This window comes from Aphidius gifuensis, unplaced genomic scaffold, assembly GCF_014905175.1.
Source record: "Aphidius gifuensis isolate YNYX2018 unplaced genomic scaffold, ASM1490517v1 Contig3, whole genome shotgun sequence".
In the NCBI taxonomy this organism is placed as follows: Eukaryota; Metazoa; Arthropoda; class Insecta; order Hymenoptera; family Braconidae; genus Aphidius; species Aphidius gifuensis.
In genome coordinates, this window is record NW_025220584.1 from 1 (window position 1) to 15,687 (window position 15,687).

A 15,687-nucleotide genomic window follows, 5' to 3' on the forward strand; every position below is an offset into this window, starting at 1 on the left:
TTGTAATTTTATTTTTATTAACAATTACAAAATAACAATAAACAATGTCAGTGTATGCATTTGAATTTAAATAATATTTTTTTATTTAAATCAGCTGTTGTTTTTAGGTTAGGAGATCCATCCTACATGTGTAATGTTTGATAATCTTTTTAATTAAATTTCACTTGTCAGAATTATTAAATTAAAAAATCAATATCTTTATTAAAATTTCATTAATTATTTATCAGAGCCAGTGTTATTTTTATTTAGACAGTGACCTCATTAATTTTGTATAATTCAAATTCGATAATTTTTTGATTGTCAAATTGAGTTATTATTTACAATTATAAATAACTAAGTAGAACGGATGTATTGAAATAGTTACATGACATAATTTTATATTTTTCCAGAAAAATGTTTAAACAAATATATCGGCCAATGATGCTGCAAAGTCGAAATGTAAGAAATTATTAATTATTTATTAAAATCAATATTGTTAATTTAAAAAATAATGGCATATTTAATTTTGTAATTTCACAGATTGCTCTTGCAAAAGAAAAAAAAATAAAACCAGAAATTATAATGGATAAAGAAACTGAAGAATTAATTAAAAAAGATGAATTAAAACCTCGTAAACATTCTGGAGTTGTTCATAGACCTTTAGTACAATTACCAGAATGGGTGACAAAAGCAATGCTTGTAGAATTAGAAGGTAATGCAATTAATCATAAAAATAATTTAAATAATTACTAGCTTTATTTCAATGCAATAAAATTATTATTTCTTGTAGATTATCAAGTAAATATAATAAAAGAAGAATCAAAAAAATTATATCAATATTTAAATGGTCGACATCCACCAACTGAACAAGAAGTAAAAGAATCAAAAATGCATGAAATTGTTAAATCATTGATGGAAGAAAGAAGATATGAAAATATGTTACTTGAAGACAATGAAAAAGCTGAAAAATCAATAAAAACAAGAGCTACAAAAAAGCTTAAAAGTGACATATATAATTGGGTACCAATGCAGTATGATAAACATAAAAGTTTATTGTATATGGTTGGAAGAGGAGCACAAGATTATGCAATACTTTATAAAATATTGAGTGAAATTAAATATCGTGATAAAGAATTTAAACCAAAGACATTATTTGATTTTGGATCTGGCATTGGTACAGTCTCTTGGTAATATTTTATTTGTACTTTTATTTATAAATTACAAAACAATGATCAACATTTCATTTGTTAATATTTATTCGTTTATTGTTGCAGGGCTGCAAATGAATTGTGGAATAGATCATTAAAAGAATATATTTGTGTTGATATATCCACTGAAATATCAGACTTGGCTTGTTCACTTGCAAGTCGTTCAGAGCCTAAAATTAAAAATATATTTCATCGTCAGTATCTTCCTGTAGCAAATGTGGTCAGTAATATTTTAATAATTTTATTTATTAAATCTTTGTAAATTATTTATATTAATTTGTATTTATATTTAGCCAACTTCTGATATTGTTGTGAGTGCATTTACATCAATGGAATTACCAGACAGAAGAACGAGAATTGATACACTATTAAAATTATGGAGTAGAACTGAAAAATACTTGGTTATTGTTGAGCAAGGAACAACATCTGGTTTTTCAGTTAGTAAAATTTTTTAATAAATAATTCAATGAAAACTTTTTAAATCAAAATAAATATTTAATTTTTTAAATTTTTATTTTAAGCTGATCAATGAAGCTAGAGATTTTTTTATTCATCTCTGGGACAACGTTAAAGACAATGGCAGTCCAGGATATTTTTTTTCACCAGTAAGTTTAATTATTAAATATTCCATTAAAAAGCTTTTATTACTTTAAATGAAAATTTTAATATTTAATTAACAAAAAATTTAATATTTATAAATACATTTATATTTAGTGTCCACATGAATTCAGCTGTCCTCGTTTAAAAGTTGATAATACACCTTGTAATTTTGATGCTCATTATTTTAAAATATCATTGGGAAGAACATTGGAACCAAAACATGAACGTTATTCTTATCTGGTCATTCGAAAAGGTGATAAACGTGATGAAAAAGAAATGTGGCCAAGATTAGTTAGACCAGTTGTTGTTCGTTCAAGACATTCAATTTGTCGTTTATGTAATACTGATGGAAAATTGCAAGAAATTATATTTTCAGCTGGAAAACATGAAAGGTAATATTATCTTAAATTTTCATCTATTATCATTGTTTAATTTTTAATTAATTTTATTATTAATTTTTAATTATTATTATTTTTTTAGACCAGTATTTTATACTGCACGATCTAGCAGATGGGGTGATCGTCTACCAATGGTAATAAAAAATCCAGAAAAATAATTAACCAGCTAATTTTTCTATGCTGCTAATGTTTTTTATTTTTTTTTTATCTTATTCATCTTATGATAGATTATTCAAATTAATTTGTAAATAGTAGATTTAATAAATTTAAAAAATGATAAAAACAAAATTCAATTGTCATTAATATTTATTTAAACATACACATAATTTTTTTTTACAAGGGTAAAAAGTGAAAATCCATGTTTTGTATACACTCAAATCAACTTCTTCTCCCTCCAGTAATATTACTGCACTTGTTCTCAACATTTTCCCAGAAGATTTAAAAGCAGCTTGCATTCGAATTTATTGCACAGTTTCACCTACATCATATACAACATTATTGCTGCATATTCCAGGTATTTCATTAATTAATTTATACATTAATAATAAATTTTAAGCTCTACTAAAAATATATTTAGTTAATAATTTAATCATTTTTATTTTCTAAAGAAAAAATAGAATTGTTGTTTAAAAAATTTATAAATCCAGTGATATTTCTTCTTTGATTTTAAACTAATCCAATAAATGCTAAGCCAGAAGTGAATTAAATACGTTTAATTGTTTGATATTATTAATTGAATTGGTTTCTTTTAAACTAGCCTTTTGTAAATTTTAAAATTAGTTATTTAAGTTTTAAATAACATTTCATTTATATCATGTGATTCTAGAAAGAAATTTTGAATAATCCAGTGTTATATAATAAATTGTTGAATATAATAGAGGACAAAGTACTTTTACAAGTAACTGGTTGGAGTTGCAGTTGTTACCGAAATCAACTTTCTCTCTAAGATCATTTAATTTTACTTTCTTTCGTTAACTTGCAAAAATCAAGTTGTTATTACCGGTGTTGCACGAATCACTTGAGAAGACATGTCTATATATTGCAATAAAATACAGCATGATTTAATTAGACACATGCATTTCTCTTATAAACACTTGATTATTGAATTACATGACTTGTTGATAAAAGAAAAATTTAACGTAACAGTTAATTGCATAATGCATTTATGACAACAAAAAAATAATTTAAAAACAAATTAATATAATTTTTTTATTTTTTATTTAGAATGTTAACGATTATTGTGCTTGTTATTATCCTGATGATGTTGTTGCTGTATCTTGGATCACGAAAACCAAAAGGCTATCCTCCAGGTATTTAAAAAAAAAATAAATGAAATAATCGTCAATTTATTCATATATAATTATTTTTAGGACCAAAGTGGCTACCAATATTAGGATCAGCACTTGAAGTTGCTAAAATTCGTAAAAAAACTGGATTTTTGCATGCAACATGTACACTACTGAGCGAAAAATATGGACCAATTGTTGGATTAAAAATAGGCAAAGATAGAATAGTCATATTAAATAATTATGAAAGTATGAAATCAATGTTGATGAATGAAGACTGTGATGGTCGACCAATTGGACCAGTTTATGAAGCAAGAACTTGGGGAAAAAGACGTGGTGTTTTAGTAACTGATGGTTCACTTTGGATTGAACAACGTAAATTTCTTTTACGTCATTTGCGTAATTTTGGATTTGGAAAAAATGATATGGCCACAATGATTGAAGAAGAAGCAATGTATTTAGTTAATAATTTAATTACACAATTGGAGTCTAATATATTGATCAATAATAAATATAATGATATAAATAAATATAAAAATAATATTAAAAATGATGGAATTATATATCAATTAACAAGCCAAGAATATAAAAAAAATTCATCTGATAATTGGCATCAAGAGTCAATTGATAATTTAATACGTAAAAATTTACCAAAAACAATTAAAATTGAAGATATGTATATGAAAGCTGAGGATTATGCTGAAGTTAGAAAATTAACTCAAAAAAAAGAAATGATTGTACAAATGGATGAAGTTTTTGGAGTTTCAATTCTTAATACACTCTGGAGAATGATGGCTGGTAAAAGGTTAAATTAAATATATTTTTAAACTGTTAAATTTATATTTCTATAACAATATAAATAATAATAATTAATTTTAGATTTAATCAAGATGACAAACAATTAATTCATCTTCAAAAAATTTTAACAACTCTGTTAAAAGAATTGGATATGATTGGATGTCCCTTTGGACATTTTCCAATTCTCAAATATATTGCTCCAAAAGCATCTGGTTATACAAAATTCATGGAAACACATCAGCAATTATGGGCTTTTTTAAACGTTAGTATTAACTTAAAGGAAAAAAAAAAAAAAATCTTGAATGATTAAATAATTAATTGCTAATTGAATTTTGTATTTTTAGGAAGAATTATTGGATCACAAAAAAACATTTGATTCAGATATTCCAAAAGATCTCATGGATGCATATTTAAAAATTTTACAAACTGAATCATCTGGTGAAACATTTTCTGGTAGAAATAATCTCATGAATAAATTATAGAATATTGAATGAATAATTTATCAATTGAATTATTAATATTTTTTGATTAACACAATTATTTTATTTTCAGAATTACAATTATTGGCAATTTGTGTTGATTTATTCATGGCAGGAACTGAAACCACGACAAAAGCATTGAATTTTTGTTTTTTATATTTGGTACTATATCCAGATGTTCAGAAAAAAGCTCAAGATGAAATTGATCGAGTGATTGGACGAGATCGTTTGCCATTTTTGTCTGATCGACCTAGGTATGTATTTTCTTGATAAAAAAAATTAATTATTATTTAATTTCCAATGACAATTGTTTGTTTTCTTTTTTGCAGAATGACCTATGTCAATGCCATCAGTCTGGAAGCTGTAAGAATGTTTATGGGAAGAACTATGAATATTCCACATCGAGCACTCAAAGATACCTGGATAATGGGACATCGAATACCAAAAGTATTTAATTTTATTAATAAAAAAATTAGTAAATTATAAGGTTGTAATTTTAATTAAATATTTATATTTTTTTTTCGTTGTAGGATACAATGATTGTAGCAAATTTCAATAGAGTTTTAATGAATGACTCTTGGGGTGATCCTGAAGTATTTCGTCCTGAAAGATTCATCGATGAAAAAGGAAATATTTCAGTTCCTGATCAGTACATGCCATTCAGCATTGGTAAGATAACAGATGTTTAAATTTAGTAATAGCTTGCAGATAAATATAATAGTATATTTTTGTTTTTCTAGGCAAACATCATTGCATGGGTGAAGTATTGGCAAAAAGCAATATCTTTTTATTTACAGCAGCTCTTTTACAGACGTTTACATTTTCTCCAGTTCCTGGCGAGGAACCAACAACAAAATTTCATGATGGTGTCACAGCAAGTCCATTACCATTTCGCGTTTTGATAACCAAAAGATATTGAGACAATAAAAAAAATAAAATATATCAAAGTTTAATTAATTTACAGTGTGCAACTTGACATAATAAAAAAAAAATAAAAAAGGGAAAACCCTTGAGGCGCCCAACGTCTAGTCAGAAAGGCCATTCTGAATTTCATTGACCCAATCTATAATTAAAATCTTGCTCTGGCAGACACATTTTTCAGATTGTATCATTGAACAATTTTAAAATATTTTTTATATGCAACAAAACAGATACTCTTTTAATTTTTTTGTATACAATAATTTTTATTATTTACTGTAACTAATATTAATATTCATATTAATCATAATTAAAAAATTCAAAATAAAATATCCACAAATATTTACAGACAAATAAACACAACACATATAATTATTATTTTAATATTACATTCTTCGTTGTTGTATAATAATTGTTACATAAGTATTTTTTTTTTTTTCTTTATATTTTAGAATTTACTTTCATTCTAAACTTATCACCACGACATATTAAATAATTTAATACCAATAAATACACCATTTTAATTTTTTTATCACTTGTTAAATTAATATTATTATTTCTTTGTAAATAAAAAGTACGTCATTTGTATTGCTCCATTTTATATTCTTTAAAAAAATTTTAAAAAAAGAAAAATAATAAATTTTTTGTTCATTCGTTAATCACAATGACCATATGTAATTTCGGGTCATTTTTATTTTGGTCATTAAATAACCCGAAATATAAAAATAAATATCACCAATTTGTTAATTATAAATGACTAAATGTTTTTGTTCATTTCCAATAGTTTTTTGTGAATATTAATTATTTTTTCGAGATTCAGAAACTGAGAGAAATTGTTTCAGTCAAAAGCTTTTTTTATTTATAAATACTTTCAATAGAACATTAAAAATAAAGACGAAAATAACAACAGTATGTTAATAAGTAATTCTGAATTAAGTACACCGGATATTTAAAAATAATAATATCATTCATTGAGAATTACAATACTGATGAAAATTCATGACACGTGAATTTTAAAATAAACAACAATTTAAACACTTAATAAATAATTATTAGTTTTGTAATTATATAACTAGACTATGAAACATAAATATTTAATCTTTAACAAAGTATAAAATGAAAATTATTTAAAATTTCATTGAAAATAGAGTAGTTTTGTTTTTTATAAATTATTTCATTCAGTATCTATTTTTTTTTGTTTGTATTATGATTTGTCAGCAGTTTTTTTTTCGTTTTCATATATAAATATAATTGTTAAAGCTCGAAAAATATTTATATGTATTTAAAATATACATATATGAGAAAAAATAATATCAGTAAAATAGAGTAAACTCACGACAAAGCGAATATAATGTAGAGAGATTTTAATAGTATTAATTAGAGCCTGTTACCACGTATTGGAAGAAAATTTATATCAATTCAAAAATTATTTTTACCTGTAGTATTTCTTGGCAGGTATTTTAATACCTTTTAATTTTAATTATGGCTGTCAATGTAAATGATTGCACTGTTTTTTTTATAAATATATTTCTTAAATTATATATAATTTATTTATTTCAATTCCCGAATAACTAGTGCACTTGGTAGCGATAGAACTTTCCTCCACTTTTATTTGTACGTCAACTGCTTTCATCTGGTACAATGTGTATCTTAAAAAAAAATGATTTATTGTAAAAAAAGGAATTATTTTTTCATATGAAAATTTTACCTCCGATAGAATTGCCCAATTGTCACTTTCACCATGCACTGATAATCTAATAACAGCAACTTTACCATATTTTTTATCAACTGTACCTTGAGCAACTCCAAGACTGTCAAATTTTCCTAAAATAAAAATTGAATTATATTTTTTTTCGCCTAAAAATAATCTATTAATATCAATTTAAAAAATAAATATATTACCAATAATAATATAACCATCCTCAGTAACATCATTTCTATTTCTATCTATTGATTTCGAATTAACAAGTAGAATTTCAACAGTTGTATTATAAAATTGATCCAACGGATGCTCTAGATTACCACTTCTAAATAAATATCTATAAAAAAATAAATTATTCATATTTTAAATAATAAATTAATTAATTAGAAAATTATTATATTGTAAATCATACTTTTTTATAAAAATAGGATGTACAAATTTAAATTTTAAATAATCTCCAGGTTGTGGTAATAAACCCCAGAAAAATGATTCACCCTTGTAGGCCTTGCGAAGTGTATATTGTTTATAAGATGTTATTTGAGTTTCCACAGATGCATCAGGATTATTATGAGCATAATATAATGTTATTTTACCAAATTGTTTATCCTTGAATAATAAAATAAATATTTCATTTTTTAAATGGTAATAATAATAATTATCATTATTAATTTTTTACCTTCAACTTTTGTACTTTTCCTTTGAGTGATGAGTGTGTACCAATGTGTTGAAATAGGGATGGTTTATAGTGTAACCACAATTCAGCCTTGGCAATTTTGCAATGTTTCTGTAAATTATAAAAAAAATTCATTACTATTCATTCAACAAATCTTGGTAGGAAAAAAATAGCTAAAAAACTTACACTGTCTTTATCAAGACTGCAAACTTTAGTTGACACCAAATGATCTAATAGCCAATCAACTGGTTTATCATTATAAAACATTAAAAAAAATTGTACAAGCCATGGTAACTCAACACATTTAAATAATTTACCAATAAAACCCAATTGACAAAAATCAAGAACAAACCAATTTTCTTTCATACTTATTTTTTGTAATGCATATGTTTTCATAGTTGTTATAAAATTTTTTTTAGCTAATATATCATCTTCTAGCTGTATGTAAAATGTACCTTTTGTTTGTGCATATGACATTAAAAATGCAAAATCTAAATTTTGTTTTGATCTCCATAATACACGTTGATGATCATCACCAAGTGTATCACGTAATTTTGTTAAATTTGGATAATAATTTGATGATGGTGATATAACTTCAATAAGACCATTATCTGTTTCAACTGGAAATTGTACTTCAATTTGTTTAGCAATATATGTTACATAATCAATATCAATTTCAGCAACCATAACAATGATTATTGTATCAGCAGCTTCAGCTGGTGTCATACGATCTAATAAATTTTTTAATGTTGACATTAAATAATTTTGTACATCTCTTTTAACTGTTGGTACACCAAGTACCATACTAACGCCACAACGACTTTTACTTTGTAAAAATGCTGGTCTAAGACTATTATGATCATTTAATATATGAGGTAAAAAATTATATATTGATGGTAATTTAATGCTTGTTATATTTGTTGTTGTATTTGGCATTAAAAATTGTAAATCTGGAATGTTATGGCTATTTTCAGTTAGTGATAATAATTGATGTGATAATATATTTATTTCTTCTTGTATATTTATATATTTTGATTGTAAATGTTCAAGTTTAACTTGTAATTCAGCAATACCATTTTGTAATATTGTCTCTTCTGACATATCTGGTGTTGATACTAAATTTAGTATTGCACATGGCACTAAAACAACCATCAATATTATTATACATTTTTTTCTTGTTGATGTCACAGCAATGGTGTTTGTCATTATCATTTTTTTTGACTATTTTTTTTCTCTTCTTTTTTTTTTTCATTGCCCTACATGACACATCATAGTTGTATGTTATTTATTTTTTTTATTTTCTTCTATTTTTGTTGTCCTTCAAAAGGTCTTTTAAAAGTTACGTAAAACATTGTAAATAAATCACACTCCATTATCACTTTTGTAAAATATATATTTACAAACTGAAAATAAATATATTTTTATTACATTTTTTTTAATATTTGAAATAGTAGAAATTATTTATATAAATAATAAGAAAATTAAGTTATGAAAAAAACTGGTTAAAGTACTTGGGTTTTATTTAATTAGACAATGTATTACATTTTTATATTTATTATTTAAATTCGATTTTTAGCACATACCTCGACATTATTACAGTGTAAATAATATGTTATTAATGACACTTGATGCTTGCTGATCGATAAAAATAATATTCTATTTTTGACAGCTAATGGAAAATTGTTAGTTTTTACATTTTGTTATTTTTATTATTCACTATGATAGATTTGTTTTTTATATCTCTTGTATGGTATTTTATATTTTTATTAGTTGCTTTGAGATAAAAACAAAAATATACATCACTATAATGTAACAGATGTGTGTGCATTGGTGAGATAACGGAACTAGAGAAAAAAATAAATAAATAAAAGTAATGCGAACACTGTAGTAGTTGTTGGGGAGGGTAAACATTCGGTAAAAAAGAATTCTACTTTAGATAAATAATAGAAAAAATAAATAAATAAATTTATTATAAACAAATAGAGTATTTGTAAGGGTGAAAAAAATTAATGTGAATGCTTTTTGAAAGCTGTAATTGATTTTCGAAACCTGTAATTAATTTTCGAAATTTGTGAATGATTTTCGAAACGCATTCATCGAAATTCATCGATAGAAATTTTTCGAAAAATTGCCAAAATCTATTAGAAATACAGAAAAATTATTTAAGAGTGTAAATTACTCTGTTTTATTATATAAATATAATTATTAGTCAATCAATTATGGTCCTGAAAAATATTCCTGACAGCAAGTACTAGAACCTGCACAATACTTTATTAATCAAGTTTTTTTTTTTTACAAATTAAAACATAAATATATAAAAATAATTTAAATATGATACAATTATATTTTTTTCTTTTTTTTTTTTTTACACTTCTTTGCACTGATGTCATAATCAAATTATTTTTCATCAACTAATTTATTTTTTTAGCCAATTCATTGTTTTCGATGACAGTGTCTCTGAAAATAATAATTGTTTAATAATTAGAATATATTAAAATATATTTTTTTAATCATCAAATAAATTATTATCTATTTACTTTTTTATTGTAGTTTTTTTATGTTTTTGTTTCATGATAAATCGCTTTTCCAGCCTCCTAAAAGGACCCTCTATCGTCAACGATAAAAGAAGCGAAATTGAAAATGTTACAATTAAATCTGTCAGAGTTTCAAATATCTATAATAAAATTAAATAAATATTTATTATAAATTTTTTCTTATTTAAATGTAGTTTATAAATAATTAATAGCTTACTCCGGTATGAAACGAGAATGTTCTTGTCTGCCTTGTAAAACCAAGGTCATATATTTGAAGAATATTGTGAATTAAATAGGCCCCATAGCCAAGCCTAGCTAGAGGCTGAACCCAGCGTGGCTTTAATATAGCATGATATGTCTCTGTTAAAAAATTACAAATTAAATCATCACAAATAAAAATATATTATTGCTCAATTCAACTGACTGATATATTCTTTTTTTTCTTAAATAACAAAATAAAATTAAACTATTAGTCATATTACCCAATCCATCACCGATTGTAAGCAAAACAATAATTGCAATGATGGACATTGCAAAAGCAGGTCTACTTAAACTCGAGTACAATGCAGATTCCAGTGGTGTTGCAATGTAATTTGGATCATACCATTTCCATGCCATACTTTGAGTTGCTGTACTTAAAACAAGTCCAAAAAGAATGATCAATGTTCTTGACCATACCTGATAATATAAATTAAACAATTAGTAATTGAAAGCATTTAATTGTTAATTTAAATAAATCACAATTACTTTAGCTAGTCTCCAAGGTGATAAACTATGATCATAAATTATTGCTCCAGCAACAACACCCACAAAATATGAAGGTATACGTTCATGAGTTTTAACATAATGCTCAACGAAATATTTAATTTCTCTGATGTCTCTGAGGCTTAAAAAAAAAAAAAACAAACACAAACAAACAAACAAAAAAACAATAGTTATATTATTGTTAATAATTTAAATTAAAAAGAAAAAGAAAATAATTATTAATTAGAATAAGACTTACTAAGGTAGACCCAACCAAAGTGGTGGAACATTTTGATAATATGTAACATAAAATGGTACAGTACAACCAATAATTATAATTGAAATTAGAAATGGATATCCAATTTTACGTGGCATTTTCCAAAATAAATAAACAGCAACAAGTGCCATGATATATAGATGATAATCAACAGCAAGATACCATGTTTGAAACATGCACTGTAAGCACAACATTTAAAATATCATCAACAATAATAATAGTAATAAAAAAAAAAAAAACATATATTAATAATTTTGAAATATCAAAAAAACAATTTAGTAAACAAAATGTTATCTTTCTTACGAATCTTTCGACATTGACATAGTTATTAATATAGAGCATATTTGTCCACCAATTATCTGAACAAGTTGTGCTTTCCAGAAGAACCTTGGAGTGCCAGTAAGGTCCATTGCCCAAGTGAGGTAAAATTAAACTTATAAACATTATAACTAGAAGATAAAGAGGTGTCAGCCTGTTGATAAATAATTATGTTTTTTTTAAAAATTCAAATTAAATTTTCATAGGTAATATATTACATAATAATATTTACATTTTTTATTATTTATTTAATTTGACTCACCTCAAATAACGAATAAATATAGCTGCCATAAAATTAAGTTTTTTAGTTTTATCTAATTCAGTAAGTAGAAAATATGCTACTAATAATCCACCAATTGCAAAAAAAACTTCAATTATTATTGGCCCATTATACATGACAATAAGCCAACGCCATTTGTAAGTCTTGAATTTCATGAAAAAAAATAAATAAATTATTAATTAACTATCAATAAAATATTAATTGAAAAAACTTACTTCCTCGAGGTATCGACTATTGGTGACAGGCAATTTATAAAATTCCATCATTCGATGTCCAAATATTGCCATACACATAAATAAAAATCTAATAAAATGAATACTATCAAGTCCTGGATGAGTATATGTTATATCAGTGATACTTTTAAAATTTCTTTTAACTGAAAAACAACAAAGTACATCACCAATAATTGAAACATCATTATCATCATTAACATCAGCATCATTTTTTTTCGATTGTTCATTGTAGATTTTATTTTTTGATACATCATACCACGTTCCCAATCCAGTAAATAAAAAAAGTCCCAATATTACATAACTGAAAAAAAAAAATATTATTAGTTTTTTTATATTTTTCAAATGAATACCTATATATATATTTTTTTTTTATTTTTTGAATATTTATTATTATTCTTTTTAAGAGTTTATTCAACTTAAAATATATCCACGTATTTTGTTTTTTTTTTTTGTTTATAAATTAAAGATAAGAAATAAGCTAAATTTAATGTGATGTAAGAATTATAAACCTTGATGATGAAGAATAATAATAAATTTATAAAGAAAAAAAATATATTTAAGTTGTTTTTTTTTAAATAATTACCAGTAGACCTTGGCAGCATTTGAGAATTCAGGCTCATCTCCTTGTGTTTGACACGTGTTAGCACGAATTCCAGTTGTAACTAATATTTGTTTATCCTTGCCAATTATTTCCAATGGTTTTGATAATGCTTGTTTAATGTCATCAGCACTGCAAGTTGCTGGTACACAAAGTGCCATTTCCATTTTTTTTCTATTTGCACGACGAAAATCTCCTTTTTCCTGTTAATAATATTATCATTTAAATAATAATTTTTTTTTAAAGCAAATAAATCACCATGCATATATTATATATTTTTACAAAATCATCCTATTATTAATTTTATATGTATATATATTTTTTTTCATGTATAAATTTGACATAATTTGATTGATGTTTATTGTGTAATTTATTTCATTCAAATGGGACCAGGGCCTGGTCGTTGACCTTCAAAAAAATTATTATTTTGGGGATTGTAAAGGGAACCTTGATGAGAAAAGTTACATAATATCTATATAATACTAAACAGGTTACATGCGATCACTGACCTGAATTGCTTCCCATACTGACCCATTTGGATCAAAATCAAGTGTGTGAGGACCATGTTTATTAATTGGTATTTTATATTGTTGATATTCAATTTTAACCAAACAATAATTACCACTTATTTCTTCATACTCATTATTATCATCATATGATGGTATTTTAACTTTTAAATTATAACATTCATCGAAATTACCCAAATGACCAACATGTCCATCAATTATACCATCTGGATATTTTGCTGAAGAATCATACACTGTAAATACACATAAATAAATATAGATATATATTATTTTTTAAATAAATAATATTTAAATAATACTTTTATTCTAATTGTTTACCATTATGAATAATTGAATAAATATATTTCAAAGTATTAATTGACTTTGAATCAAGCCGACAAAATGGAATGTTTTAAATGACAAGAGGCTAAGTCAATGTCAAGAGAAGTTAAAAAAAAAATTTTCCTTTTTATTTTTCTACTATTATTTATTTATCATTTAAATTATTATTCATTTTTTTTATTTTCTTATTAATTAAAAATAAAAAATACGATAGATATACAAATGTATAAATTTTTTTTTAATTATAAATTATTACCCGAGATAAAGATTTTTTTTTTTTTTTAATTTTGTATCAGATTGAGTTATTTGATAATTGATATACGAGAAAAATAAAAATAAATATATACAGAAGTATTCAAATAATAAAACAAGTTAAATATTTTACTGAGAAAAAAATGTCATAGATATGATGAAAAAAAAAAAAATTGTACAGCGTACATTAGGTCAAAGAGCATTATGCTAATGAAAAAAAGTTATAACTTGTTTCATCAAATTTATTACTTTTTTTTTTTTTTCTATGATTATTTTAAATAATAGATGAAGATCACAGAGGTACAATATCATTAAATTTTGACGTCGATAAATTATATTTAGCTTTTTTATGTTGATCAAGATCACAAAGATGTCAACAAATATTTTTCCGATCATCATAAACATAAATATATAAAAAAAATTCCATTAAAATACATAAATAATGATTTAATTAAAATTAAAATAGATAAGTCATGATTTAATTAAAATTGAAAAGATAAATAATATTTAATTTTTTTATAAAATTAAAATAGATAAATAATGATTTAATTACTTAATAAAAATATAATAATACTCACTTTTAGCTGCCCAAAGTGTTCCATTTCGTAGCTCTTGAAGATAACGTTGTGCTTGTCTTTTACAATGACCATTTGGTAGAGTTGGTGATGTTGCAAATAAAACTGGTAATATTGGTATATTTAAAAACCATGGAATATCAAAATTTGTTTGTTTAATTTGTTCACCAAAATTGAAATTAATATTATTTAAATCATTGTTAAATTTTTTTTGTTGTAATTTCGTTATCCATGGATTTTCACAATCGGTCCAATTTTTATTACAAATATCATGTGCACTTGTATTATAATTTATATTAAATAATATTGTTAATAATAATATATAAATTATATTAAAACCGTTAAAAATCATAATAGAAAATTGTTTTTTAAATATCTGTATATTGGCAAAAAGAAAAAGTACACAAGAGTACCAACATATATATATTTGAGGAGCTATTCAGTCGTTAGTTTCCTCATTCGAACTGAGGCCAAGTTTGGATTTCGACTGACTTAAGTAGACAACTTGTATTGTGACACGTGGTGCAGCCGCAGAAAATAATAAAATTTAATTCTATAAAAAATATAAAATTAAAATAAACAAACAAGTTAATAAATAATCATTAGTTATTGGTCTAGTAATATCTTTTTTTTTTTTTCCTTTTTTTTTAGACGAATAGTTTAATGATAAATATTAAATATTTTACAAACCATATGCAAATTTTATTAATTTACTATTTAAAAATAATAAATTAATATTAAATTTTTTATCTATGATACAAATTTTGACTCAAAATGTTCAAATGTCAACACGATAAGAATAAGATGAAGATTAAATTTCAAGTATTTGAGCGTTGATAAATTGTGAGATCGTTTTAAACAAGTTAAACAATCTCATAGTTTAAATCTACTAGTTGTAGTCTGCCACCATAATCATAAACCTTTTTTGATTGAACAACTTTCGATCATACCACCACCGACTCGACCCCGCTGACGCATGCCGCTTTG

At 24.1% G+C, this 15,687-nt stretch overlaps 4 protein-coding genes across 4 annotated transcripts; 2 read left to right on the forward strand and 2 right to left on the reverse strand.

The window, feature by feature from the left end:
• Positions 1 to 262: 262 nt before the first annotated feature.
• LOC122860043 (methyltransferase-like protein 17, mitochondrial) lies at positions 263 to 2,399 on the forward strand. Its single transcript, XM_044163683.1, has 8 exons — positions 263 to 438; positions 520 to 691; positions 770 to 1,166; positions 1,254 to 1,407; positions 1,481 to 1,624; positions 1,709 to 1,792; positions 1,902 to 2,179; positions 2,268 to 2,399. Exons 1-8 carry the CDS (start codon positions 394 to 396, stop codon positions 2,341 to 2,343), a joined length of 1,350 nt encoding a protein of 449 aa, XP_044019618.1. The 5' UTR covers positions 263 to 393; the 3' UTR covers positions 2,344 to 2,399.
• Positions 2,400 to 2,584: 185 nt separating this feature from the next.
• Positions 2,585 to 5,667, forward strand: LOC122860050 (probable cytochrome P450 303a1). Its single transcript, XM_044163692.1, has 9 exons — positions 2,585 to 2,699; positions 3,410 to 3,495; positions 3,556 to 4,276; positions 4,351 to 4,531; positions 4,614 to 4,722; positions 4,822 to 5,002; positions 5,078 to 5,195; positions 5,279 to 5,417; positions 5,489 to 5,667. The coding sequence occupies exons 2-9, from the start codon at positions 3,411 to 3,413 to the stop codon at positions 5,665 to 5,667; spliced, it is 1,713 nt and encodes a 570-aa protein (XP_044019627.1). The 5' UTR covers positions 2,585 to 2,699; position 3,410.
• LOC122860051 (alpha-1,3-mannosyl-glycoprotein 4-beta-N-acetylglucosaminyltransferase B-like) lies at positions 5,630 to 9,910 on the reverse strand. Its single transcript, XM_044163694.1, has 7 exons — positions 9,625 to 9,910; positions 8,228 to 9,444; positions 8,045 to 8,152; positions 7,781 to 7,974; positions 7,569 to 7,705; positions 7,375 to 7,490; positions 5,630 to 7,315 (listed from the first exon to the last, which is right to left on the reverse strand). Exons 2-7 carry the CDS (start codon positions 9,251 to 9,253, stop codon positions 7,286 to 7,288), a joined length of 1,611 nt encoding a protein of 536 aa, XP_044019629.1. The 5' UTR covers positions 9,254 to 9,444; positions 9,625 to 9,910; the 3' UTR covers positions 5,630 to 7,285.
• A 354-nt stretch (positions 9,911 to 10,264) lies between these two features.
• On the reverse strand, positions 10,265 to 15,602 carry LOC122860048 (nose resistant to fluoxetine protein 6-like). Its single transcript, XM_044163690.1, has 13 exons — positions 15,391 to 15,602; positions 14,704 to 15,253; positions 13,535 to 13,785; positions 13,011 to 13,228; positions 12,410 to 12,728; positions 12,177 to 12,337; positions 11,900 to 12,068; positions 11,579 to 11,775; positions 11,323 to 11,461; positions 11,058 to 11,253; positions 10,793 to 10,935; positions 10,579 to 10,715; positions 10,265 to 10,498 (listed from the first exon to the last, which is right to left on the reverse strand). The coding sequence occupies exons 2-13, from the start codon at positions 15,050 to 15,052 to the stop codon at positions 10,453 to 10,455; spliced, it is 2,325 nt and encodes a 774-aa protein (XP_044019625.1). The 5' UTR covers positions 15,053 to 15,253; positions 15,391 to 15,602; the 3' UTR covers positions 10,265 to 10,452.
• Between the last annotated feature and the right edge of the window lie 85 nt (positions 15,603 to 15,687).